General features: G+C 37.0%; 2 protein-coding genes and 1 long non-coding RNA gene across 5 annotated transcripts; 1 reads left to right on the top strand and 2 right to left on the bottom strand.

Annotated features, from left to right (window-relative positions):
* Nucleotides 1-869: 869 nt before the first annotated feature.
* On the bottom strand, nucleotides 870-3,241 carry LOC124828999 (uncharacterized). Of its 3 annotated transcripts, none has more exons than XM_047302411.2 (2): nucleotides 2,976-3,241; nucleotides 870-2,882 (listed from the first exon to the last, which is right to left on the bottom strand). In XM_047302411.2, exon 2 carries the CDS (start codon nucleotides 2,677-2,679, stop codon nucleotides 1,315-1,317), a length of 1,365 nt encoding a protein of 454 aa, XP_047158367.2. In that variant the 5' UTR covers nucleotides 2,680-2,882; nucleotides 2,976-3,241; the 3' UTR covers nucleotides 870-1,314. The 3 variants fall into 3 exon arrangements, with proteins under 3 accessions (XP_047158367.2, XP_087971426.1, XP_087971427.1); XM_088115300.1 differs by having other exon boundaries at nucleotides 870-2,551; nucleotides 2,639-3,240; XM_088115301.1 differs by having other exon boundaries at nucleotides 870-2,517; nucleotides 2,639-3,238.
* A 3,465-nt stretch (nucleotides 3,242-6,706) lies between these two features.
* LOC148198429 (uncharacterized) lies at nucleotides 6,707-10,497 on the bottom strand. Its single transcript, XM_088115803.1, has 5 exons — nucleotides 9,339-10,497; nucleotides 8,767-8,996; nucleotides 7,771-8,565; nucleotides 7,200-7,653; nucleotides 6,707-6,780 (listed from the first exon to the last, which is right to left on the bottom strand). The coding sequence occupies exons 1-5, from the start codon at nucleotides 10,495-10,497 to the stop codon at nucleotides 6,707-6,709; spliced, it is 2,712 nt and encodes a 903-aa protein (XP_087971929.1).
* A 14,247-nt stretch (nucleotides 10,498-24,744) lies between these two features.
* Nucleotides 24,745-27,092, top strand: LOC148198428 (uncharacterized). The gene is made up of 3 exons (XR_015779951.1): nucleotides 24,745-25,506; nucleotides 25,781-25,902; nucleotides 26,647-27,092. It is a non-coding gene; the product is annotated as an uncharacterized LOC148198428 (long non-coding RNA).
* The last annotated feature ends 226 nt before the right edge of the window (nucleotides 27,093-27,318 follow it).

Below are 27,318 nucleotides of genomic sequence, written 5' to 3'. Positions count from 1 at the left end.
GTCCCTTTTCTCCTTCAATAAAGACTTATAATGTAGTTTTAGACATCATACTTTCCGTATAAAAAAAAATAATTGTATATTTAAAGTTAACTTTAATATATAGAATATATCCATTGAATTTCATTTTTGGTATTCTTCTGTCATAGAATAACTATATCCAGAAACTTTACTCTTGGGATTCCTCCTATTGTTTCCCTTTCTCTTGTCATCCTTTCCTCAAATGCATTTCTTTCACACCTTTCGGATTTGTTGCATATTATGTTGACAAAATTGGCGTAAATTGCCCCACCACCACCCACCAGAACTACAATGTCATATATAAGTTTCGGCTCAAATTTCTCAATCACTTGGGACCCATATTTGAGGCTGTCGATAAAATAGCACTTGAAATTGTTCAATTCTAGATTGTTGAGAAAAAACAGCTTAATAATAGTTGCCATTATCAGATTGGTTATGGTTACAACTAGGTTTTCTCTAACTAGGTATAGCAATAATTGCAAAATAAGGCATCAAACCCTTCCCAACAGTTCTCCTAATGCATCCAACAAAACTTTCAAAAAGCAGGTAAGATTTTTGTAGCTATATATACATATATATGACTTGAGCATGGTGATGCCAGCCTCATGACAGAAAGGAGATTGAGACATGTTGAATAGCATGCATGCGTGCCAATTTAGTTCTAATTAATATCAACCACTAATGTACATTTTTATCAAAGTCTTTCAATTCACTCAAAATGTTAATTATGCATGAAGCAATAAAATGATGAACTTAGTTTCAACTCTAAACCATTATTAGTTATGACAATAGACGATTTCTTGCATTTCACTTCAGCTAAACAATTTACTAAATTACTACTGCTATCATCATCTCATAATGAATTGCTAATTTTTACTACAAAGTGAATCAACACATCTCAAGATTCTGGACTATTTCAATATCACAGGAAATTGACAAAAGCATTCCTATGAATTACAGAGAAATAAATCACTTTAATGCAGTACAGTGATGCACTGAAATAGAAGAATGTAAAGGGGTGATTAAACAACACAGGTTAACTCATAGTAAATATTTAGAGAAACTGGGCTACCCCATGTTACAATAAACTAAACTCTCGCGTCTTCCTATGACAGAACTATTCATGTTGGCTGTGCATCAAGATATAAGTTGATCTGTAAATTTGGGGTGTCAAAAACCAGAAACTAATATACTAAGATACTGAAATCTATTCATGAATTGAGCTCTCCGAATAGATTTTCTTCCTTACTTAAAGGGCATACTAATCTGTCAAGCATACATAGCATGAAGATATAACTAGAAAAAAGCTCGGCTACCATAAAATACACGTGATCCATCCATTTTCTTATCTATTTCGAACTTGCTGTTGTTATGATTTTGAATCACGTCACCATGGCCATCACTTTCAGGTTTATCAAGGTCCATTGGGATCTTCATTTTTGCCAAAGACTCTGTGAATTGTTGCATGCTTCTCATATACATGTCAACTATTTGCTGTTGCATAGCTGATTGCTCAGCCTCCATATTGATGTTCCTCAGTGGAGCAGAAAAAACTTGACCAAACCTTGCTGATTCATTATTTCTTTCACTATTGATCTCCTTTTCCTTGCTTGACGGGAAGTTCGATTGCTTATCATCTCTGGCTCCACTTTCTTTCTTGGAAGTTGGGTTATCTGGACTAGCACCAGAGTTCTCATAACCTTCAACCTTGACTGAAACGTTGAAAAAATTTCTTGACTCACCCCTCAACTTACTCTTGTCCTCAACTGAATCAGATGAGTTTCTATCATCACTTAAGCTTGTAGTAGTGGAGCTTGGGAACGAAGAATTCTGAGTGCTCTCATTTGGAGGAATGGACTCATGATTCTCATCTGAATCTGTAACGGTCATTTCATAATCATTACCTTGAGGAGAATCACCAAGTTGAAGAAATGGTAGAAATCCTACTGAATTAGGCTTTGAAGCAGAAGAACCATTAAAGTCCAAATTGAAGTACTCAGAAACCAATTTCTGGTTCTCCTTCATAACACCGACATCTGGAAATTCAATTCTTGAATACTCAACTGGGTCTGCAATATCTTCAGAGATTGTTGAATCAAGCAAGACAACTTCTGAGGATATGGATGAATTAGTAGCTGATTGTGATAAGGAATTCACCTTGGAACTTGTTGGAAAACATGTGTCCAAAGACACTGTTAATTGGACAGCTCCAGCAGGACAATGGAAAAGATCAGTGGAGGAAAGGCTATAATCTTCAGTCACCTTTCCTTTGCCAACAACTTGTGAAATTTGGACCAAAGCAAATCCCAAAAGCTGGTCTTCCAAATGATTTCTTGACCTGCTAAACATCCAAATCTCACACTTGAGAACAGCATCCATCTGGGTAATCTTCATCCTCAAGTTTTCATTGAATATTGGGTTTTTTCCACCTCTTTTTATGACTCTAGTGGAGAGAGTGTCATCTGGGTTGTATGTAAGAGAGAACTTGGCATACACATCCTGATTATCATAGATGCATATGTTATGAATGTTCCTAGCATGATGAACATAGATATCAAGAATCCCTGAGAACTCAGCATCATCATCTGAATGATTCATTGTGTTCGAGTTTGGATTGTACCTGAAGCTGGTAGTTTGATGACTCTGATCGAATGAATTCATTCTAACCTGCTGTTACCACTTCAAACTTTGTTCTATAACTTGCCAGAAAAAGGATCAAGAACAATAAACTATAACACAAGCAGAATTCAGATAGATATTTTAGTTCATCAAAGATAGGGTACTTAATCCGATTTCCCACTACTCTTTTGAATGAATTTCCAAATTCAAAACACCTTTTCCATTACAAAACAAGCTTCCAATCACTGAAAAGAGAGAAAGCAAGTAAAGGGTTAAACAGAACTAGAACAGAGCTTTCTAACCCAGTTGAATGAGTAACAACAGAGAGTTGTTAAAACCTGGTTCTAAATATAGACTGGATGATGGTGTTCTTGTAGGGTGAAGATGTTTATTATGAATCCAACAATTTCAGACAGAAACCAGAAAGGAAAGTGAGAGAAAGAAACAGTTAAGGTGTAATGAAGTGTGTTGTTTTGATGGAGACGAAATCCAGGGTTAAGGAGGATGTTGTTGTAGTAGGTGAAAAAGTGAAGGATGAAAGCATGAAAATGAATAGGGAAAATTATGATGACGTAATGGGTTGGTTGGACCCTTTTTCTTCCATCGATTCGGTTTTTGCTACACCCCTATGAAGTAATTATATACAAGAATAAAAATAAAACAAAATAAGCTTTCCTATTGCATCCTCCTACCTAGGGATATCAAATTCGTTTAATAGGGTATCTCACCATTAGTTAAATTAAAAATTATTGTTTTATCTAGTTTATTGTAACGTGAACTACAAACTTTTCAATTTGACTCTACCAACTATGACTCATAGGTTGACTTATTCGAATTTTGTTTTTTAATTTATTTTATATATTTATTATAATATGTATTCAATCTTTGTATTTGTTTATTATTTATTAATTATTTTATTTATTATAGAGTAAAGCAACTTGATTTGATAAGGAGAATCAAAATGTTTAACTACTTCCTTAATCTTAAACAACATTTTAATCTTTTAAAAATTTCATTGTTAACCTACATAATTTAAAATAATAAATAATTATAATAAAATACATATGAAAAAAAATGTAGGTAATTGTGACATCCCAAAATTATACAGTCAGCAACTATATAATAGAATATTAACATGTATTAATATTATAAAGCAGTTTTACAATTAAAGAGAGAGTGTGCAAAAATGGCCGAACGACCTTACATATACTCAAAAGAATAACGAGCGTTTACAAAAGAATAAGGACGAAAGGTTTTAAAAACGATTACCGAGCGTCCTAATATTTAAAATCAGAAAGAGGGCGCTCGCTCACCAGCGGCCCATTATCCTAAATACACTAACTAAAAACCGAACGTCTCACTGTTCGGCCTTCACTTCTACTTCCACGAGATTCTCCTCAGCTATGAATCCTTCTTCCAGTGTTTGCTCCAGGGAAGTATCACCTTCTGCTCACATCCACACGGATGATGATTGCATTTGACAAGACGGATATACATATACAAGACAACACAATGGAAATGCAAGGGTAAGCTTATTGAATTTAATTCAGGTCAAACAGATATTTCATACTTAACAAATTCAGCAAGTACATTCACAACATATACATTCAATTCATACATAAATTTCATCCAAAATCCTGATACTAGACCGACCGTCCGGACTGTATGAATCCTGTGTAGCTAAGGCGTCCGTGCACTCAGGTGGGGTAACTGGAATGCTCATCAGGAGCCACCTGAGGTTAGTCTGTTCTGTCCAAGTTACAGTTATGGACTAGACCTCCTGCCATTCCCACGTTTGACATACTCCTCTCTACTTGAGAACGAGCACTCACGGAATATCAGGATGGACCACCATCTAAGCTTACCACGTTCATACTTACAAATCTCAATTTCCAACCAAGAGTCGTCCCTCCCTGGAACGCTCGTTCAAAATCCACAACCGTTTATTTCATCTCATATAATGTTCATCATTCATAATCTTTCACTTTTATTTTCACTTTTATACAGATGAACGATCTATATTAACACGGGTGCTTGACACTGTCGGTCGACCCAAATGGACGACCTGTATTAAGAAGGTTGCTCGACACTATCGGTCGACACAGATGAATGATCTGTATTATCAAGGGTGCTCGACACTGTTGATCGACACAGAAGGATCTGTATTACAAGGATGCTCGACACTGTCGGTCGACACAGATGGATGATCTATATAAGGGTGCTCGACACTGTTGGTCGACACAGATGAATGATCTGTATAAGGGTGCTCGACACTGTCGGTCGACACAGATAGATGATCTGTATAAGGGTGCTCGACACTGTCGGTCGACACAGATAGATGATCTGTATAAGGGTGCTCGACACTGTTGGTCGACACAGATGAGTGGTCTGTATTTCAAGGATGCTCGACACTGCTCATTATGAGCTCTAAGTAAAAGACCTACATAGCTCACGCTCGACCAGAATCCTTCCCAAATGAAAGTTTTCCAATTCAAAGAAGTTTACTAGAACACCAAACGGTCGAGAACCGTTTAATGTCGGACACACGTTATCATAGGGAAGTTGATATTCAAGTTTCACTTACATTCTCTCGTTCCTAAGCATGCATTTTTCGTATTCATACGTATCACTCATATCATACATTTCAACCAACATATATCATATTCATTCAGTAAAGCAACGTTCGACCATGCATACTCAATCGACATACATCTCATACATTCAGTTCATATCATGTTTACATACAACATACAAGTATGAATTAAATTACTAAGCTTCCCTTACCCGGATTAAGCAGTGTGCGTTCGTTCTTCAGAAAGAAAACAAGATTCCAGTATACTCTTCTACCCTTAACGTTCAAACCCCAAAACTCCTCAAACCGTTTCAGAATCCAAAACTGTTCGGTTTGATGGAAAGCTCACGGTGCAGGGATGGTTCTCACGGTGCTGAAACGTGAACGGAGCAGCGTAGGGTGAGTTACAGAAGAGAGAAGGAGAGGGGTTCTAGAGAGAAGGAGGAGAAAAATGGAGATTTTGAATTTCTGAGGAAGATGAAAGTGCACGCAGAGGAGGGGAAGAGTGTTTCAGAAAAATTTAATTCTCTTACCAAATCATACGGACGTTCCTTCCTGTGCTAACACCTGGCTTCCAGAATTGAGTGCAGAACCTTCCGAGGTGACATATGTCAGAGAGATTCAGAGAATGAAAGTGCACATTAGTGGAACCGCACGTGGGGGGCGTGGATGTATTAATGAGGACACAGTGGCATTAAATGGGGCGTGACAATCCCCCTAACTACAAAAATTTTCGTCCTCGAAAATTAAATCTTACCGGGGAAGAGGTGAGGGTATAAATCCTTCATAGCGTCTTCCACTTCCCAGGTAGAGTCGCCCGTCTTTTCGTCCCACACTACTTTCACCAACCGAACGTCCTTTCCCTTATAGAATTTAGTGCGAACGTCTTCAACTCGAACTGGCTTCATCTTTATCGTTCGGTCTTGTTGAAGACGAACGTTCTCTAGCTCCAATATGTGCGAGGGATCTGCTATGTATTTGCGGAGTTGGGAAACATGGAACACCGGATGAAGGTTGGATAGTTGAGGAGGCAAGGCTAGCTCGTACGCTACTGGTCCAATCTTCCTTAGAATCTGATACGGCCCCACGAACTTGGGAGATAATTTCTTTGGTCGTAACGCCCTGCCTACTCTAGTAGTTGGATTCAGTCTCAGGAAAACGTGATCGCCAGCTTCGAACTCCAAGGGTCGTCTCCTCTTATCTGCGTATGACTTCTGCCTGCTTCTGGACGTCTTCAACCTCTCTTGAATTAATCTCACCTTTTCAGTCGTTTGTTGAACGAGTTCGGGTCCAGTCAATATGTTTTCTCCTTCTTGAAACCAGCAAAGTGGGGTGCGGCATTTACGTCCATACAGGGCTTCAAAAGGAGCCATTCCAATGCTTGACTAGAAGCTGTTGTTGTAGGTGAACTCTACTAACGACAGGACTTCATCCCAAACGCCCATGTGATCGAGTACGCACGTTCGCAATAAATCTTCAAGCGTCTGAATTGTTCTCTCAGATTGACCGTCCGTCTGAGGATGGTATGCTGAACTCATTTGGAGTCTGCTGCCCAGTTCGCTTTGCAACGACTGCCAAAACCGAGAGGTGAACCTGGTGTCTCGGTCAGAAATGATGCTGGACGGCACTCCATGTAGACGAACGATCTCCTTGATGTAGAGCTTTGCCAAGTTAGTCAACGACATCTTCAGGTTGACAGCTAGGAAGTGAGCACTCTTTGTTAGACGATCCACTATCACCCAAATAGAATCGTGATTCTTGACTGTGCGAGGTAAGTGAGTCACGAAGTCCATTGAAATGCTATCCCACTTCCATTCGGGAATCTCCAAAGGTTGTAGTAGGCCGCCCGGCCTTTGATGCTCCGCCTTCGCTTGCTGACAGGTCAAACAAGACGCCACAAAACGAGCGATGTCATTCTTCATTCCCGGCCACCAAAATGACTTTCTGAGATCTTGATACATCTTAGTCATGCCAGGATGGATGCTAAGACGGCTGTGATGCCCTTCTTCCAATATAATTCGTTTCAGATCTCCATCATTTGGAACGCACGTCCTACCCATATAGCGTAATAGGCCGTCCGTCCCAGCATTGAATTCCTTTGCTTGATCTGTGCCGAGCGCGTCTCTTATCTTCACCAATTCTTCATCTTCAAGCTGCTTCGTTCTGATCCGTTCAAATACGTCACTGGATATCCTAAGGTTACAGCATTTGATGCTGTCCGGTTCCAAATTGAACTGCAACCTTAGGTCTCTAAAGCTCTCCACCAAGTTCAACTCGCATACCATCATGGACGACAGATGCACCACCTTCCTGCTCAATGCGTCCGCCACAACGTTCGCTTTACCAGGATGATAAAGCAACTCGAAGTCATAGTCCTTCAAGAACTCAAGCCACCTCCTTTGTCTCATGTTTAGTTCCTTTTGATCGAAGAGGTACTTGAGGCTCTTGTGATCGCTGAAGACTTGGAAAACGGATCCATACAAGTAGTGCCTCCAAATCTTCAAGGCAAAGACGACCGCTGCCAGCTCCAGGTCGTGCGTTGGATAATTCCTCTCATGTACCTTCAATTGTCGAGAGGCATACGCCACCGCTCGTCTTTCTTGCATCAATACACAGCCCAAACCTTGGTGGGACGCATCGCAGTAGACTTCAAAAGGTTTGGCCGTGTCCGGAATTACTAGAACTGGAGCGCTCGTCAACTTCTGCTTCAGCTCTTGGAAGCTAGATTCACATCGATCGGTCCAAGCGAACGGGTGATCTTTCCTGGTCAGTTGCGTTAACGGTGCCACTATCTTAGAAAACCCTTCTATAAAACGCCTATAGTAGCCCGCAAGTCCCACAAAGCTTCTAACTTCTGTAACCGAGCGCGGACTCTCCCATTCCAAGACCGCTCGCACTTTGACTGGATCAACTGAAATTCCACCCTCGGATACAACGTGACCCAAGAACTGTACTTCCTTCATCCAGAATTCACATTTAGATAACTTAGCGTACAACTCTTTTTCTCTCAACACTCCAAGTACCAACCTCAAATGCTCTTCGTGCTCTTCATAGTTCTTGGAGTAGATGAGAATATCATCAATAAATACCACTACGAATTTATCCAAATACGGCCCAAAGATGCGGTTCATATAGTCCATAAAAACTGCTGGAGCGTTCGTCACGCCGAACGGCATCACTACGTACTCATAGTGTCCGTACCGAGATCTAAAGGCCGTCTTCTGAATGTCTTCATCTTTAACTCGAATCTGATGGTAGCCCGATCTTAGATCAATCTTTGAGAAGACGCTCGCTCCATGCAATTGATCCAGTAGATCGTCAATCCGAGGCAGTGGGTATTTATTCTTGATGGTCAGCTTATTTAATTGACGATAGTCAATACAAAGCCGAGAGCTGCCATCCTTCTTCTTCACCAATAACACGGGCGCTCCCCAAGGTGATACGCTTGGACGGATGAACCTCTTGTCCATCAATTCTTCAATTTGCTTCTTAAGCTCAACCAATTCAGCGGGTGCCATTCTATATGGTTGAACGGATATGGGAGCCGCGGTCGTTACCAGATCAATGGTAAACTCAACTTCACGAACGGGAGGCAATCCAGGCACCTCATCCGGGAAGACGTCCGGGAATTCATCTACTACCGAACGTGCTTCTCTCCACTTAGAATGCGTTCGTTCAGAACCTTCAGATTCATTATCCGCGTGAGTCATGATTAGAAAGCAACTGGCGCCTTCCATTATATCTTCCTTCAACTGACCGAGCGTCACATTCAAGTCTTCTTCGTAATCTTCAGGAAAAATCAATTCCTTGGCTCCACAATCTATGAGAATGTGATTGGTAGTCAGCCAATCCATTCCCAGAATCACTTCTAAGTCCTTGAGAGGCAAACATATTAGGTTCACCTTGTATCTACGCCCTTCAACCTCAAGAGGACATCTAACACATACTGTAGACGTTCTCACCTCACCAGCCGCTGGGGTTGACACCACCAAGTCGAACTGCATTTCACTCTCTGCTAACCCCAGTTTTTCAACGCACGCCTTCGAGATGAAGGAGTGTGTTGCCCCCGAATCATACAACACGCAGCAAGGTATTCCATGAACTAAGCAGGTACCAGTGACGAGCGTACCTGAGCTCGCTGCCTCCGCTCCAGTGATCGCATACACACGTCCAACAGCTTGGGCTCGTCCACCTCTCCCTTGCTGGTTCCTCCCAGCGTTCGGCGGCCTCATTACAACGCGTCCGCCCATATTGCATTCACTCTCCAGATGTCCATTTCTTCTGCACCGATTACAATACTTTCCTCCAATCAATTGAGGGCATGATGATCTAAAATGAGGTCCTCCACACTGGAAACATCTAACCGGCCCTTGTTGGTTTGCTTGTCCAGCAACTACCATAGCTTGCGAACCACTTGACTGAGCTGGACGAGCGTATGGGGTCCTGTTCCGACCCTGATTGGGTCTCGACAGAAATGGTCCTCTTGACACCTGTAATTTCTTCTGTTGTTCTGCCTCAGCCATATTTTTCTCTAACACTTTAGCCCTCTCAACCATTGCAGGGAACGAACGGATACACAGGCTGGAAATCAGTACCTTCAAATCACTCCTCAGCCCATTTTCAAATTTTCTGCATTGCCACTCCTCACTGGTTGCCATGGTGTTGAAACGAACCAAGTGTTTAAACTTGTTCGTATATTCAGAAACTGACTTCCCTCCCTGTACCAATTGCAGAAATTCCACTTCCTTAGCAAAACGAACGCTATCCGGAAAGTACTCCTCATAGAACTTGCCTCTGAATACTTCCCAGTTAATAGGACTGTGAGCGTCCGTCAATAAAGCCTTCACGCTCGCCCACCAATGGCTTGCTTCTCCAGTAAGTAAATACTCCGTGAAAGCCAAACGATTCTCATCTGGACACCTCTTAGCATTATAAATTCTTTCCATGTCCTGCAGCCACTGATCTGCCTCATCCGGGAGGCCCTTCCCACTAAACTTGGCTGGATGGTGTTGAAGAAAATTCTCCAAACTCCACTCGGTATGACGAACAGCACTGGAAGAGGACGCTCCTGGCGTGCCTCTGGTGGCGGCGATGAGTTCCATTAATTGTCTCTGAGTAGCTTCGGAGTTCTCGCGTGCGGCCTCAAGACTTCTTAAAGCAGCTGCGTTCTGCTCCATTAGTGTAGCGTTTTGTTGTTGCAACCGTTCGATCACAGTTTCCAACAATCTGGCACTGTCGGACGTATCTGATCCATTGGGTGGTGGAGGAGGAGGAAGTCTAGGCGCCATTTGTTCTCTAAGCCAGAGAAAAACGAACGTTAGAAATGTTTAAGAGTTAAAAACAATAACTCACCAAACATATAATAAGCACACAGCAAAAACACAGTGCACTCATATCCTACAGTGTCCTTTTTATAGAACAAAACTGCTCTGATACCAATAATGTAACATCCCAAAATTATACAGTCAGCAACTATATAATAGAATATTAACATGTATTAATATTATAAAGCAGTTTTACAATTAAAGAGAGAGTGTGCAAAAATGGCCGAACGGCCTTACATATACTCAAAAGAATAACGAGCGTTTACAAAAGAATAAGGACGAACGGTTTTAAAAACGATTACCGAGCGTCCTAATATTTACAATCAGAAAGAGGGCGCTCGCTCACCAGCGGCCCATTATCCTAAATACACTAACTAAAAACCGAACGTCTCACTGTTCGGCCTTCACTTCTACTTCCACGAGATTCTCCTCAGCTATGAATCCTTCTTCCAGTGTTTGCTCCAGGGAAGTATCACCTTCTGCTCACATCCACACGGATGATCATTGCATTTGACAAGACGGATATACATATACAAGACAACACAATGGAAATGCAAGGGTAAGCTTATTGAATTTAATTCAGGTCAAACAGATATTTCATACTTAACAAATTCAGCAAGTACATTCACAACATATACATTCAATTCATACATAAATTTCATCCAAAATCCTGATACTAGACCGACCGTCCGGACTGTATGAATCCTGTGTAGCTAAGGCGTCCGTGCACTCAGGTGGGGTAACTGGAATGCTCATCAGGAGCCACCTGAGGTTAGTCTGTTCTGTCCAAGTTACAGTTATGGACTAGACCTCCTGCCATTCCCACGTATGACATACTCCTCTCTACTTGAGAACGAGCACTCACGGAATATCAGGATGGACCACCATCTAAGCTTACCACGTTCATACTTACAAATCTCAATTTCCAACCAAGAGTCGTCCCTCCCTGGAACGCTCGTTAAAAATCCACAACCGTTTATTTCATCTCATATAATGTTCATCATTCATAATCTTTCACTTTTATTTTCACTTTTATACAGATGAACGATCTGTATTAACACGGGTGCTCGACACTGTCGGTCGACCCAAATGGACGACCTGTATTAAGAAGGTTGCTCGACACTATCGGTCGACACAGATGAATGATCTGTATTATCAAGGGTGCTCGACACTGTTGATCGACACAGATGAAGGATCTGTATTACAAGGATGCTCGACACTGCTCATTATGAGCTCTAAGTAAAAGACCTACATAGCTCACGCTCGACCAGAATCCTTCCCAAATGAAAGTTTTCCAATTCAAAGAAGTTTACTAGAACACCAAACGGTCGAGAACCGTTTAATGTCGGACACACGTTATCATAGGGAAGTTGATATTCAAGTTTCACTTACATTCTCTCGTTCCTAAGCATGCATTTTTCGTATTCATACGTATCACTCATATCATACATTTCAACCAACATATATCATATTCATTCAGTAAAGCAACGTTCGACCATGCATACTCAATCGACATACATCTCATACATTCAGTTCATATCATGTTTACATACAACATACAAGTATGAATTAAATTACTAAGCTTCCCTTACCCGGATTAAGCAGTGTGCGTTCGTTCTTCAGAAAGAAAACAAGATTCCAGTATACTCTTCTACCCTTAACGTTCAAACCCCAAAACTCCTCAAACCGTTTCAGAATCCAAAACTGTTCGGTTTGATGGAAAGCTCACGGTGCAGGGATGGTTCTCACGGTGCTGAAACGTGAACGGAGCAGCGTAGGGTGAGTTACAGAAGAGAGAAGGAGAGGGGTTCTAGAGAGAAGGAGGAGAAAAATGGAGATTTTGAATTTCTGAGGAAGATGAAAGTGCACGCAGAGGAGGGGAAGAGTGTTTCAGAAAAATTTAATTCTCTTACCAAATCATACGGACGTTCCTTCCTGTGCTGACACCTGGCTTCCAGAATTGAGTGCAGAACCTTCCGAGGTGACATATGTCAGAGAGATTCAGAGAATGAAAGTGCACATTAGTGGAACCGCACGTGGGGGGCGTGGATGTATTAATGAGGACACAGTGGCATTAAATGGGGCGTGACAGTAATGATTATTGTTGATGATTTATGAATGAACTCACTTTCAATCGTTTAACTTATGAATTAAATAAATTGACTTCAATTTAATTCAAATTTTTATAAAAGAAAATTATTATTTTTTTCAATCTAGTCACACTTGCTGTGATGATGATGTGAGTTAAACTTATTTTCACATCTCTAATGAATTAGCTGATAACTCCCTTCTACAGATAATATAATTATTAAAATAAATAATTCTTTATATTTGTAAAAAGTAAACAATGAAAAATTAAAATGGTGGATATAAAAATATAACGAGTGCTGAAATATTACCTTCCAGAAAGATATATTACCTAACTAATCAACCGTTAGGTTTGAATACAATAGCAAATAAGCATGGATAATATGAACGTCTTAAGGGTGTGCTCATGTTATGGGAGATGATTTGGGAGAGAGTAATTGAATGGATTTGAGGGTAATCTTTTTATTATTTTTTTTAGTGGATTTGTGGGTAATTGAGAGTGGATTTGGAAGTAAAGTTTGTAAAAATTAATATATGATTGGATTGATGTGACAGATTTAAAAAATTGGTTTAATTTGTAGAAATTAAATATTACCAAAATGCCCCTAGTTATTAAAGTAATATAAAATGATATTTGTTAATGTTATATTTAATTGTAAAATTGTTTATAAAAAGTAAAAATTTTAAAAATTATTAAAATTAATTTTTAAAAAGTAAAAAAATTATAACTTAATAAAATGAATTTATTTTTAAATGTAGAATTTGTTTGTAATATAATTTATTACCAAATATAAATTTATAAGATTGACACAAATAGTGGAGGTGTATGGACGAAAAAAAAAGTGCATGGAAAATATGTTGGTTTAATCCCTGACAATACCAAAACATGCAACATGGAGTGTATGTATGAAAGCCATGGGTGCCACACACAATATTCTTGGTCCAAACCCAAAGTCTTTTTACCTTCAGATTAGAAACCTAGGGTTTCTTCTTTTCTCTATTAGAACCAAAGCCTACCACAATTTTTCTCGTGTGTCCTCTAACTCCCTCTCACAGCAAAAGGCTTGGTACACTTTCTACACCTAGAAGGCTTGCCACATCTTCGACTCCCACTACTGTTCAACCAACACCTTCCAAAGATGCTTCCACTTGAATATATCACCATTCGAACAGTTAAATGCTTCATTCCGCGCATAGGGGTCAACAACGGTCCAAATATGCTGCTCCACAATCAAATCCGCATCGGAAGAAAAGGAATAACCCTCCCAGGTGCCTCTGGTGCCGGGAAATCTCAACGGAATTCCTTCGTGCTTGCAAATTGCGGCGTAAACGCAAAGACTCCCAACCAGGTTCATCAAACTGTAGGGAGAAAAGCCAAATATTGTTCTGGGCCTGTGTACGGACCAATGCTAGTGGTATGAACACACCTCCATCCTCTGCGGCCTTCTCCTCAACCCCAAAGCCACCATCGCTTCCATGGGAGACCAAGAACATGTTAACGACATCAGCCCATGCATGTTGACAGCGGCGTAGAATCGAAAAAACGTTGTCTGGAACCGGATATGCCAAGTTTGTAATCGAATACGCCTGCTTTGCAATTTCTTCCAAATGCTAGAACCGGATACGGTATTATGTGGAACCGAATACATGCCCATAAACATCTCTTCTTCAAGCTTTCCTCATCTCCATGCAGTTGCTCCTCATCACCAACCGCGTTCTTCCTCATCCATTAACCACTCTCTTTGTCTTCAACTTAATCACATGGGCTTACTCACATGGTTGGAATCGATTATTTAACTGAAGAATCGAAGAACGTTCAAACATTAATATTTTCCTTTATTTATATTATGGATGACTGAATATTGTCGTGTAATTGATCAAATAGTACAAGGCATTTAAGTCTTTTATGCCTAAATCATCGCAAATCACAACAAAATACCGAAATGAACCGCATAGTGAAATCTCGCAAATCGTTGTTTTTCTCTATTTGCAAATCAGCGCAACCGAACATCACTTCTCTCGCAAATCCGTCCTCAAACGAACACACCATTAATGAAATTGAATGCTAATAAGAAAGATTTATTATATGTTAGGGTCAGCGAGTAAAACTAAAATTATATATCAATTTTTTGTGCTTCTTTTCTGTTTTCTGATAATTCTTTACTTTATTTAATGTTCATATATTATATTAATAGACGTAATACAAACTTTTGAAGAAGCAAAAAAGAAAAAGACACGAAAGAAAGGTAATTTTATTCCGAAATTTACAATAAAAAATAAATAATTAGAATGATAATAAATGAAAAGTTTAAGAAAATAAAAGTATTTAATTAATACAAAAATAAAAAATAAAAAAGACATACACCACATAAATAAATGGAAATAAGATATAGAGTGAAACGTATACTTTTAAAATTTCCTTTAATTCATTTCTCTCACGCATCACTGTTTACATATTTTCATCTCTCATTTGTTACAAAGGGAAAGAAATGTAAGGATGGGTTAAAATAGTGAAATGATTGAAAACATGTGAGAATAAAGTGAAAGCGAAAAATTTTTAAGTAAAAAAGAATGAGAAACTCCATAAAAAGACAGATAAAATAAACGGAAAACAATACATTTTATTTCACTATCTAAAAAAATAGAAAATTAAGTGAAATCTCGTGAATATAAAGTCTTTAAGGATTTTATCTTTAATAGAAAAACGAATGGTGTGATTCACATGTGTGATTTTTGTTGTCAACCTTCCTTAATGGAATGAGATTTTTTGTTGTGAGCTATTAATCTTTCTTTTGAGGGTGGGAGACAGAAGAGTTTGTGTTTTTTTCCTTTGCTTGACAATGCAACTTCCAATTTCAGTGATTAACTTGCTCCACTCACTAAGTATTGGCACTGAGGACCCACAAAAACCCAATTGGTCTAATTTCCATTATGAAAACATAGAAAAATGTCTTCTCATTTCTTCTATAATGTCTTTTCAATTAGGCACTTTTTTCTTTCATGGTTCCCTTTATCAAACAGTGTGTAAATGAAATCTATGATAAAGATTGAAGAATGTTATGGTGGACTTATAATAGAACAAAAGCTAAAACACAAAGAACCGTTGGAGCAACTCTAGAAAGCCTCAATCATAGCTAATCATCACGTTCAAAGTAATAAGGGAAACAGGAAATCCGTCAAATGCCTATTGAGTATATAAAAATATTAATGAATATTAATATGTAACTAGCGAGAACAAAAGTTATAGATTTATAGAATATGTGATATAATGATATAAATTTTTTTCAATTAATATGATTTAAGAAGATCGAGATTTTATTATTATAATTTAAATGATTCTGCGGAGGTTTTTAAAAACTAATTTTAATTTGGATCCCGATATTTTAACAACACTAGTTTGCCAACTTTTTTACAACGTCACGTGGTGGCACATATGTGCGTTCTTAAATAAATTTTAATTTATAATTGTAGTGGAAATGGGCTTTTGGTCCAGAGTTTTTAGCTTCCAAAAATACTTCTTGTGTTGTTTCATCTCTCTTCATTTTGTCATATTCTTCATCGTTTTCTATCTCGTTTTGTGTTCTCCCTCTCCATTTCCGTCGTCGAAGCTTTGTTGCAGGTGTTGTGTTTCGTTCTCCCTCCATTTTAGTGCGCAATAGCAATGTCCGGTGATCATGGTCCTTCGAACAAGGTAAATGGGTTTCTTCATTTTGTTGATTGCGTTTTCAATTTGTATTTGGGTTTTCGATTTTGTTGATTGCATTTTTGATTGGTATGTGGTTTCTTGTTTGAGTTTTGTATGTTATGATATATTCAGTGATCTTTGATGAGAATATGAATGATTGTATACTATGATATATATTGTTAAATTTCAGGTTGATGATGATGTTGGTACTTCAAGCAAGGAAATTTTTTCTTCTTCTGTGAAGACACCAGCTACTAAAGTTGGAGAGGATAAGAAGGAGCACCAACCAACACCAAAAAACATACAAAAAATTAAACGCAGAGAAAGTTTTATGCGTGCTTTAGCGGATCACGAAAGCATTACAAGACCAAAACACTTAGGACTCCGTACATTGAAAATAGAGCGCTTAGAATCCAACATGAGTGATTTTTGTATTGATTTGTTATAGAAAGTCACAACATTGTACATAGATGAACAAATAAGTGTAATGTACCAATTTTGTTCAATGTTATAAAAGATGCATCTTTGCTTCTATTAATTATTGTTAATGTTAATTGAATTGTTATTCCCTTCTTTATTATCATTGTGAAATGAGGTTTTGTTTGGAATGTGAATGAAGAAAGTGGTCAATTTGATTGAGTAGTCATGTTTGTGATGGAGGAAAGAAAAAATGTTTGTGAGATGACCAACTTAGGTGAAATCCTGAAAGTTGTGTACCCAAAAATAACACTGGTAATCGATTACAACTTGCTCGTAAACGATTACGCAAGTAAAAAGTGACTTTTGTACAGAAACTTGTACTACAGGAGCCAGTTGTGGGCAGATAAGTAGCCAAAGGCAATTTGAGTGAGATAACATGTTGTCAACTTTGACCTTTGCTGACTATTTTAATCGTAATTTTTCCCATAGATCTGCAAATGATGTGATTCTTTTTTTATTAGAAAATAGACTCAAAACACTTTCCAAGCACTACTAATTTGTGATTTTTGGAGTTAATTTCTTTAAGTTAATGTTTTACACATTTTTGTCACCCCTGACCTTTGCTAGTTGTTTTTCTCATAATTTTCTCCACCGAACTCCAAATGAGTTGATTCTTGTTTTGTCGGAATCTAGACTCAAATATCTTTAAAGTTATGCCTTGTTAATCAAGTTTAGGCCTTTTTGGCCATAGTAATCGATTACACGAACTCTGTAAATGATTACACGAACAAAAATTTGATTTTGGACAAAAACTTATGCTGCAGGAGCCAGTTGTGCGCACATAAGAAGCCAAATTCATTTTACGTAATTTTTTTCATATTTCTTGAATGGATGAGAGTTCTTTTTGATGTTTAAGTGTGAGTAGAACTTGAAAACTGGATGTTGGAAAGTCCTTCGTGGAGGAAAGACCCAATGTTGGTATCATGACCAAGTTAACATGTTGTCAACTTTGACCTTCGCTAGCTATTTTAATGATAACTTTTCCCACCGACCTCTAAATGATGTGATTCTTTTTTTATTAGAAACTAGACTACAAAATATTTCTAATGACTACTAATTTGTAATTTTTTGACATCTGAGTAGGTACAGTTTATTTCTTAAAGTTAACGCTTTATATATTTCTGCCAACTCTTACCTTTGCTGGTTGTTTTGCTCATAACTTTCTCCACCGAATTCCAAATGAGTTGATTCTTGTTTTGTTGGAATCTAGACTCAAAGACCTTTCAAATTCTGCCTTGGAAATCAAGTTTAGGCCTTTTTGGCCATTGTAATCGATTACAAGGACCCCGTAAACGATTACACGAACAAAAATCTGATTTTTGACAAAAACTTGTACGGTAGGAGCCAACGATGGGCACATAAGTAGCCAAAGACATTTTACGTAATTTTTTTCATATTTCTTGAATATATGAGAGTTCTTTTTAATTTTTAAGTGTCAGTAGAACTTGAAAACTGGGTTTTGGGCAGTCCTTGTTGGAGGAAAGACCTAATGTTGGTGTCATGACCAAGTTAACATGTTGTCAACAGTGACTTTCGCTAGCTATTTTAATGATAACTTTTCCCACCGACCTCTAAATGATGTGATTCTTTTTTTATTAGAAACTAGACTAAAAAATATTTCTAATGACTATTAATTTGTAATTTTTGGACATCTGAGTAGGTACAGTTTATTTCTTAAAATTAACGCTTTATATATTTCTGCCAACTCTTACCTTTGCTGGTTGTTTTGCTCATAACTTTCTCCGCCGAACTCCAAATGAGTGTATTCTTATTTTGTTGGAATCTAATCTCAAAGACCTTTCAAATTATGCCTTAGTAATCAAGTTTAGGCCTTTTTGGCCATTGTAATCGATTACAAGGACTCCGTAAATGATTACACAAACAAAAATCTGATTTTGGACAAAAACTTGTGGTGTAGGAGCCAACGATGGGCACATAAGTAGCCAAAGACATTTTATGTAATTTTTTTCATATTTCTTGAATATATGAGAGTTCTTTTTAATTTTTAAGTGTGAGTAGAACTTGAAAACTGGGTTTTGGGAAGTCCTTGGTAGAGGAAAGACCCAATGTTTCATGACCAAAGTTAACATGTTGTGAACATTGACCTTTGCTAGCTATTTTAATGATAACTTTTCGTACCGACCTGCAAATGATGTGATTATATTTTTATTAGAAACTAGACTCAAAAAAATTTGCAATGACTACTAATTTGTAATTTTTTGACATCTGAGTAGGTGCAGTTTATTTCTTAAAGCTAACGCTTTATATATTTCTGCCAACTCTTACTTTTGCTGGTTGCCTTGCTCATAACTTTCTCCACCGAATTCCAAATGAGTTGATTCTTGTTTTGTTGGAATCTAGACTCAAAGACCTTTCAAATTCTGCCTTGGTAATCAATTTTAGTCCTTTTTGGCCATTGTAATCGATTACAAGGACCCCGTAAACGATTACACGAACAAAAATCTGATTTTGGACAAAAACTTGTGCTATAGGAGCCAACGATGGGCACATAAGTAGCCAAAGACATTTTACGTAATTTTTTTCATATTTCTTGAATATATGAGAGTTCTTTTTCATTTTTAAGTGTGAGTAGAACTTGAAAACTGGGTTTTGGGCAGTCCTTGGTGGAGCAAAAACCCAATGTTGGTGTCATGACCAAGTTAACATGTTGTCAACTTTGACCTTCGCTAGCTATTTTAATGATAACTTTTCCCACCGACTTCTAAATGATGTGATTCTTTTTTTTATTAGAAACTAGACTAAAAAATATTTCTAATGACTATTAATTTGTAATTTTTGGACATCTGAGTAGGTACAGTTTATTTCTTAAAATTAACGCTTTATATATTTCTGCCAACTCTTACCTTTGCTGGTTGTTTTGCTCATAACTTTCTCCGCCGAACTCCAAATGAGTGTATTCTTATTTTGTTGGAATCTAATCTCAAAGACCTTTCAAATTATGCCTTAGTAATCAAGTTTAGGCCTTTTTGGCCATTGTAATCGATTACAAGGACTCCGTAAATGATTACACAAACAAAAATCTGATTTTGGACAAAAACTTGTGGTGTAGGAGCCAACGATGGGCACATAAGTAGCCAAAGACATTTTATGTAATTTTTTTCATATTTCTTGAATATATGAGAGTTCTTTTAAATTTTTAGTGTGAGTAGAACTTGAAAACTGGGTTTTGGGAAGTCCTTGGTAGAGGAAAGACCCAATGTTTCATGACCAAGTTAACATGTTGTGAACATTGACCTTTGCTAGCTATTTTAATGATAACTTTTCACACCGGCCTCCAAATGATGTGATTCTTTTTTTATTAGAAACTAGACTCAAAAAAATTTACAATGACTACTAATTTGTAATTTTTTGACATCTGAGTAGGTACAATTTATTTCTTAAAGTTAACGCTTTATATATTTCTGCCAACTCTTACCTTTGCTGGTTGCTTTGCTCATAACTTTCTCCACCGAATTCCAAATGAGTTGATTATTGTTTTGTTGGAATCTAGACTCAAAGACCTTTCAAATTCTGCCTTGGTAATCAAGTTTAGGCCTTTTTGGCCATTGTAATCGATTACAAGGACCCCGTAAACCATTACACGAACAAAAATATGATTTTGGACAAAAACTTGTGGTGTAGGAGCCAACGATGGGCACATAAGTAGCCAAAGACATTTTACGTAATTTTTTTCATATTTCTTGAATATATGAGAGTTCTTTTTAATTTTTAAGTGTGAGTAGAACTTGAAAACTGGGTTTTGGGCAGTCCTTGGTGGAGGAAAGACCTAATGTTGGTGTCATGACCAAGTTAACATGTTGTCAACTTTGACCTTCGCTAGCTATTTTAATGATAACTTTTCCCACCGACCTCTAAATGATGTGATTCTTTTTTTATTAGAAACTAGACTAAAAAATATTTCTAATGACTATTAATTTGTAATTTTTGGACATCTGAGTAGGTACAGTTTATTTCTTAAAATTAACGCTTTATATATTTCTGCCAACTCTTACCTTTGCTGGTTGTTTTGCTCATAACTTTCTCCGCCGAACTTCAAATGAGTGTATTCTTATTTTGTTGGAATCTAATCTCAAAGACCTTTCAAATTATGCCTTAGTAATCAAGTTTAGGCCTTTTTGGCCATTGTAATCGATTACAAGGACTCCGTAAATGATTACACAAACAAAAATCTCATTTTGGACAAAAACTTGTGGTGTAGGAGCCAATGATGGGCACATAAGTAGCCAAAGACAGTTTATGTAATTTTTTTCATATTTCTTGAATATATGAGAGTTCTTTTTAATTTTTAAGTGTAAGTAGAACTTGAAAACTGGGTTTTGGGAAGTCCTTGGTAGAGGAAAGACCCAATGTTTCATGACCAAGTTAACATGTTGTGAACATTGACATTTGCTAGCTATTTTAATGATAAATTTTCGCACCAGCCTCCAAATAATGTGATTCTTTTTTTATTAGAAACTAGACTCAAAAAAATTTGCAATGACTTCTAATTTGTAATTTTTTGACATCTGAGTAGGTACAGTTTATTGCTTAAAGTTAACGCTTTATATATTTCTGCCAACTCTTACCTTTGCTGCTTGTTTTGCTCATAACTTTCTCCACCGAATTCCAAGTGAGTTGATTCTTGTTTTGTTGGAATCTAGATTCAAAGACCTTTCAAATTCTGCCTTGGTAATCAAGTTTAGGCCTTTTTGGCCATTGTAATCGATTACAAGGACCCCGTAAACGATTACACGAACAAAAATCTTATTTTGGACAAAAACTTGTGCTGTAGGAGCCAACGATGGGCACATAAGTAGCCAAAGACATTTTACGTAATTTTTTTCATATTTCTTGAATATATGAGAGTTCTTTTTAATTTTTAAGTGTGAGTAGAACTTGAAAACTGGGTTTTGGCCAGTCCTTGGTGGAGGAAAGACCCAATGTTGGTGTCATGACCAAGTTAACATGTTGTCAACTTTGACCTTCGCTAGCTATTTTAATGATAACTTTTCCCACCGACCTCTAAATGATGTGATTCTTTTTTTATTAGAAACTAGACTAAAAAATATTTCTAATGACTATTAATTTTTAATTTTTGGACATCTGAGTAGGTACAGTTTATTTCTTAAAATTAACGCTTTATATATTTCTGCCAACTCTTAACTTTGCTGGTTGTTTTGCTCATATTTTTCTCCACCGAACTCCAAATGAGTGTATTCTTATTTTGTTGGAATCTAATCTCAAAGACCTTTCAAATTATGCCTTAGTAATCAAGTTTAGGCCTTTTTGGCCATTGTAATCGAATACAAGGACTCCGTAAATGATTACACAAACAAAAATCTCATTTTGGACAAAAACTTGTGGTGTAGGAGCCAACGATGGGCACATAAGTAGCCAAAGACATTTTATGTAATTTTTTTCATATTTCTTGAATATATGAGAGTTCTTTTAAATTTTTAAGTGTGAGTAGAACTTGAAAACTGGTTTTGGGAAGTCCTTGGTAGAGGAAAGACCCAATGTTTCATGACCAAGTTAACATGTTGTGAACATTGACCTTTGCTAGCTATTTTAATGATAACTTTTCGCACCGGCCTCCAAATGATGTGATTCTTTTTTTTATTAGAAACTAGACTCAAAAAAATTTGCAATGACTACTAATTTGTAATTTTTTGACATCTGAGTAGGTACAGTTTATTTCTTAAACTTAACGCTTTATATATTTCTTCCAACTTTGACCTTTGCTGCTTGTTTTGCTCATAACTTTCTCCACCGAATTCCAAATGAGTTGATTCTTGTTTTGTTGGAATCTACACTCAAAGACCTTTTAAATTCTGCCTTGGTAATCAAGTTTAGGCCTTTTTGGCCATTGTAGTCGATTACAAGGTCCCCGTAAACGATTACACGAACAAAAATCTGATTTTGGACAAAAACTTGTGCTGTAGGAGCGAACGATGGGCACATAAGTAGCCAAAGACATTTTACGTAATTTTTTTCATATTTCTTGAATATATGAGAGTTCTTTTTAATTTTTAAGTGTGAGTAGAACTTGAAAACTGGGTTTTGGGCAGTCCTTGGTGGAGGAAAGACCCAATGTTGGTGTCATGACCAAGTTAACATGTTGTCAACTTTGACCTTCGCTAGCTATTTTAATGATAACTTTTCCCACCGACCTCTAAATGATGTGATTCTTTTTTTATTAGAAACTAGACTAAAAAATATTTCTAATGACTATTGTTTTGCTCATAACTTTCTCCACCGAACTCCAAATGAGTGTATTCTTATTTTGTTGGAATCTAATCTCAAAGACCTTTCAAATTATGCCTTAGTAATCAAGTTTAGGCCTTTTTGGCCATTGTAATCGATTAGAAGGACTCCGTAAATGATTACACAAACAAAAATCTCATTTTGGACAAAAACTTGTGGTGTAGGAGCCAACTATGGGCACATAAGTAGCCAAAGACATTTTATGTAATTTTTTTCATATTTCTTGAATATATGAGAGTTCTTTTTAATTTTTAAGTGTAAGTAGAACTTGAAAACTGGTTTTGGGAAGTCCTTGGTAGAGGAAAGACCCAATGTTTCTTGACCAAGTTAACATGTTGTGAACATTGACCTTTGCTAGCTATTTTAATGATAACTTTTCGCACCGACCTCCAAATGATGTGATTCTTTTTTTATTAGAAACTAGACTGAAAAAAATTTGCAATGACTACTAATTTGTAATTTGTGGATATCTGAGTAGGTACAATTTATTATTTAAAGTTAAGGTTTTATATATTGCTTCCAACTTTGACCTTTGCTGCTTGTTTTGCTCATAACTTTCTCCAGCGAACTCCAAATGAGGTTGATTCTTGTTTTGTTGGAATCTAGACTCAAAGACCTTTCAAATTATGCCTTAGTAATCAAGTTTAGGCCTTTGTGGCCATAGTAATCGATTACACGAACTTTGTAAACGATTACACGAACAAAAATCTGGTTTTGGACAAAAACTTTGTTGTAGGAGCCAACGATGGCACATAAATAGCCAAAGACATTTTAAGTAACTTTTCCCACCGACCTCTAAATGATGTGATTCTTTTTTATTAGAAACTAGACTCAAAAATATTTCTAATGACTACTAATTTGTAATATTTGGACATCTGAATACGTACATTTTATTCCTTAAAATTAACCCTTTATATATTTCTGCCAAATCTTACCTTTACTCGTTGTTTTGCTCATAACTTTCTCCACCGAACTCCAAATGAGTTGATTCTTGTTTTGTTGGAATCTAAACTCAAAGACCTTTCAAATTATACCTTGTAAAGTTTTTGGCCATTGTAATGTATTATAAGGACTCTTTAAACAATTACACGAACAAAAATATGATTTTGTACCAAAACTTGTGTTGCAGGAGGTGTGGGCAGTAGCCAAAAACATTTTACTTAATTGAATTGGATCTTCTTTTTAGGCACCAACAGGTCTATCAAGGTCGCTTATAGAATCAATTTTTGTACCAAACACCCATAACCAAATAAAAGTTTCAATGTTTATAGTCCAACGATATTAGTACAAAATGTATGATACTAGATCAAAATTAAAATTTTATTCATATAATATATTATCAGTACATATTATCCAACATTTATAATGATCATCTTTTGTATAAAAAAACATGTCCAAGTTCCAACTCGAGTGAAAAATTCGTTTTAGATGGAGAGGAAGACCCATGAGAGTGAAAGCAATGTTGTAGACAAAGCGAAAATTGTTGAGAGAGACGAAGAAAAGAAAAATACCGTCAAGTCGAAAACAACAACGAAATTTCTTTTAGATGGATAGGAAGATCAAAACAATACTCCACAAAAAGTGAAAATGGTAAAAAAAAAATGAAGAAGACAGAAATAAAAATGGTAGGGAGAGAGGAAGTCGAACTGAAACCTCAAAATGAATAAAAGAATCTTAAATGCATTTTCAAAAATACGTTAATATACCTTTTTAATAAAATATTACAAACCCAGACACCATCGTTGTGAAAAGTTGGCAACTTTGGGTTGTAAAAGAAACTTTTTCCTTTTAATTTCTTCGTAACCTACACAAATTATGATAATTCTTTTACTCTTTTTTATTCTTTCCCTCCAAAATTTTGCGCGAGTTCTTCAATCTCCATAGGCGTTGTAGAGGAGCTCGGCGCCGCCGGTCTCGGAGGCGGCGAGGAGTTCCAGGTCTGCGTTGTACTGGACGAAGGAGTCGCGGACCTACGAGGCGACTATGAGGCGATTATGCTCTACGCCGGAGATGTCGGTGGTTTCCACGATGGTGGTAGGGGAAAAGCCTTTGCGAATGAGGGAGATTATGAGGGGCGCGTACTGGTACCAGAGGCCGAGACGGTTGGCGAGGATTTCGATGCGGCCGGCGATGTCGAGGTTGCCGTATTGTGATGGAGGGGTTCTGGCGGAGGGCTGAAGGGTTGGTAGACTTGCTGCTGCAGCGGCGGAGGCGGCGACTGATGCTTCTGGAAGGAAAAAGGGTTGATTATAGCAGATATGGTTTTGACGGAATGACGACGGTTGGTGAACGATGGAGAGCTTATGAGAAAGAGATCATTGGGATTATTGGGTTTGAGGCTGAGAACGGAATGCCGTCTGTCCATAAGTTCTAAAATCTGACAATGGAAGTTCTAAGCATATCGTCTACCACTTCTACAATTATAATGATACAGGAGGAAAATTGACTATTACCTGGTATTTCTATTTTAATGAATTCAATTGTTGGTTTTCTTGAACGTTTTTTTTCTTTCTTTTGTTTTGCAGCGCCTATATGTGGGTTTTCTTATGGATTTGGGGAATAATCTGTGAAATGATTATTGTCTTCTTGAATATATTAATGGTTTGAGTAATCGATAATCCTACGGGAATAATGAAAGTCAAATTTTAATGTTTTATGGGGCCTTCCAATGGTTTCTCTTGGGTATTATTTTGCTTGATCCTTATCAGATTGTATTATTTATTCTTGCAGTTCAAGATGAAGCATCAGTTGCATTATGGTGAGGATGATTGTCCTATTATCGCCCCTGATGGTTTTCCTAGGAGGATGAACTTCATTTTGAAGTCGAGCTGATAGATTTTTCCAAAGCTAAGGTAAGAATGTCAACTTTGACATTTTGGTTTTATTCGAATGCTTATGTTCTGTATCTTTGTTATCCTTCTAATGTATCAAAATTAAAATAACTCTTCTCATTTGTTTATCTTTCTCAACAGTTAAGGGCTTTGTTTTTCCAGTCTCTTTTCATTATTATTTTGATATTCATTAGTATTATTGTTGTGTTTCCCATTACTACAGTCCCGGTTTTCTCAATTTATGTTTTTTATTTTTTTTTCTTTCTGAATAACTATTCCTTGTTGGATCTGTGTTGTAATTCTCATTTGCCGTTTGCGAGGAGGAGGATGTATGTGACGTCGATACAAAGACCTTTGTTGATCAGCTCTCTGAATATTTTAACGTCAATATGTCTGATGTTTACTATTTTATATACATTCAAATTATTTACATGTCTCTGTATAAAAGCTGCACTTCTCGTAACCTTATATCAAGATCATAATATGTATTAGCTATAAAGCTAATAAATCTATACAATAATATTCTCAATTAAGTAAAACCGAGCATTTTACTTAATTGATAGACATCATAAACATGATTGAATCTTTAGCAGCCAAGTCTGTTGCATTATGGTATCCCTAACGCAATTTGACTATGGAGTGAAAATGCGCACACTTTATATTATAGAGGTTTTTACTGTAAAGAATAATTGAACTTTTCACAAATGGTTGAACTGTTTCAGACTAAAAGGGCTCCTAATACTTATTCTGCTTCTACTATCACAGGGTTTCGAGCATATGTCAGATTAGTACTACCAGTGAAAATTGCTTGAGGGATAAGGAAAAAGAGCTAAGAGTAGAGTTCCGTGAAACAAATAGCACACACATGTTATCCTCTACTCAGAAAAGAATCACAGGGATGGTTCGGATAAGGACTCTCAACCAAATTGCTAACATTCTCAACCCAGTTTCTAGATACATAAGATGGTGTGAGTGGACAAAGCCAGAGTTTGGATTTACAAAACTAAACATTGATGGTTCTATCAACAGATACAGTGCTAGTTTGGGAGTGCTGCTTCGTGATTATAGGGGTAAAACAATGTGCTTTTGTCTCTAAAGTGCCTCAAGGAGATGTTTTCTTTGGTTGAACTGTGTGCCATTTGGAAAGGCCTTGAACGGAAAGGATATTGTAATATAATTTAGTTTTATTTTAATATTATAGCTTCCTAACATATTGTTATATGAAGAAAATATTATTTTAATAAAAACACAAATGGAGGTTTTAAATCTCTCCAAATAAATAAAATAGTTGCAAATAAATAAGGTGGCAAACCTTTACAAAATAATGGTTACCAAGAATGACTACAACTTTCGAAAAACAAAAACTTTCAAAATATAAATTAGATATAACAAACTCTTATAAATTAAAATAAAAACTTTTACATAACAGTCTTTTTC

This window comes from Vigna umbellata, chromosome 5 (assembly GCF_029865625.1).
Source record: "Vigna umbellata cultivar VRB3 chromosome 5, Vumbellata_1.0, whole genome shotgun sequence".
NCBI lineage: Eukaryota > Viridiplantae > Streptophyta > Magnoliopsida > Fabales > Fabaceae > Vigna > Vigna umbellata.
This window is presented reverse-complemented; position numbering and strand designations above follow the sequence as displayed.

What these genes read in the sequence shown, in the direction of transcription:
- LOC124828999 (XM_047302411.2), bottom strand. Translation starts at nt 2,679, where the DNA reads ATGAATTCATTCGATCAGAGTCATCAAACTACCAGCTTCAGGTACAAT.
- LOC148198429 (XM_088115803.1), bottom strand. Translation starts at nt 10,497, where the DNA reads ATGGCGCCTAGACTTCCTCCTCCTCCACCACCCAATGGATCAGATACG. An exon ending in TTGAGTTTACCATTGATCTG is followed by an intron (nt 8,566 to 8,766) that starts GTAACGACCGCG and finishes CAATTAAATAAG; the next exon opens with CTGACCATCAAGAATAAATA. An exon ending in ATGCCTCTCGACAATTGAAG is followed by an intron (nt 7,654 to 7,770) that starts GTACATGAGAGG and finishes AGCGATCACAAG; the next exon opens with AGCCTCAAGTACCTCTTCGA.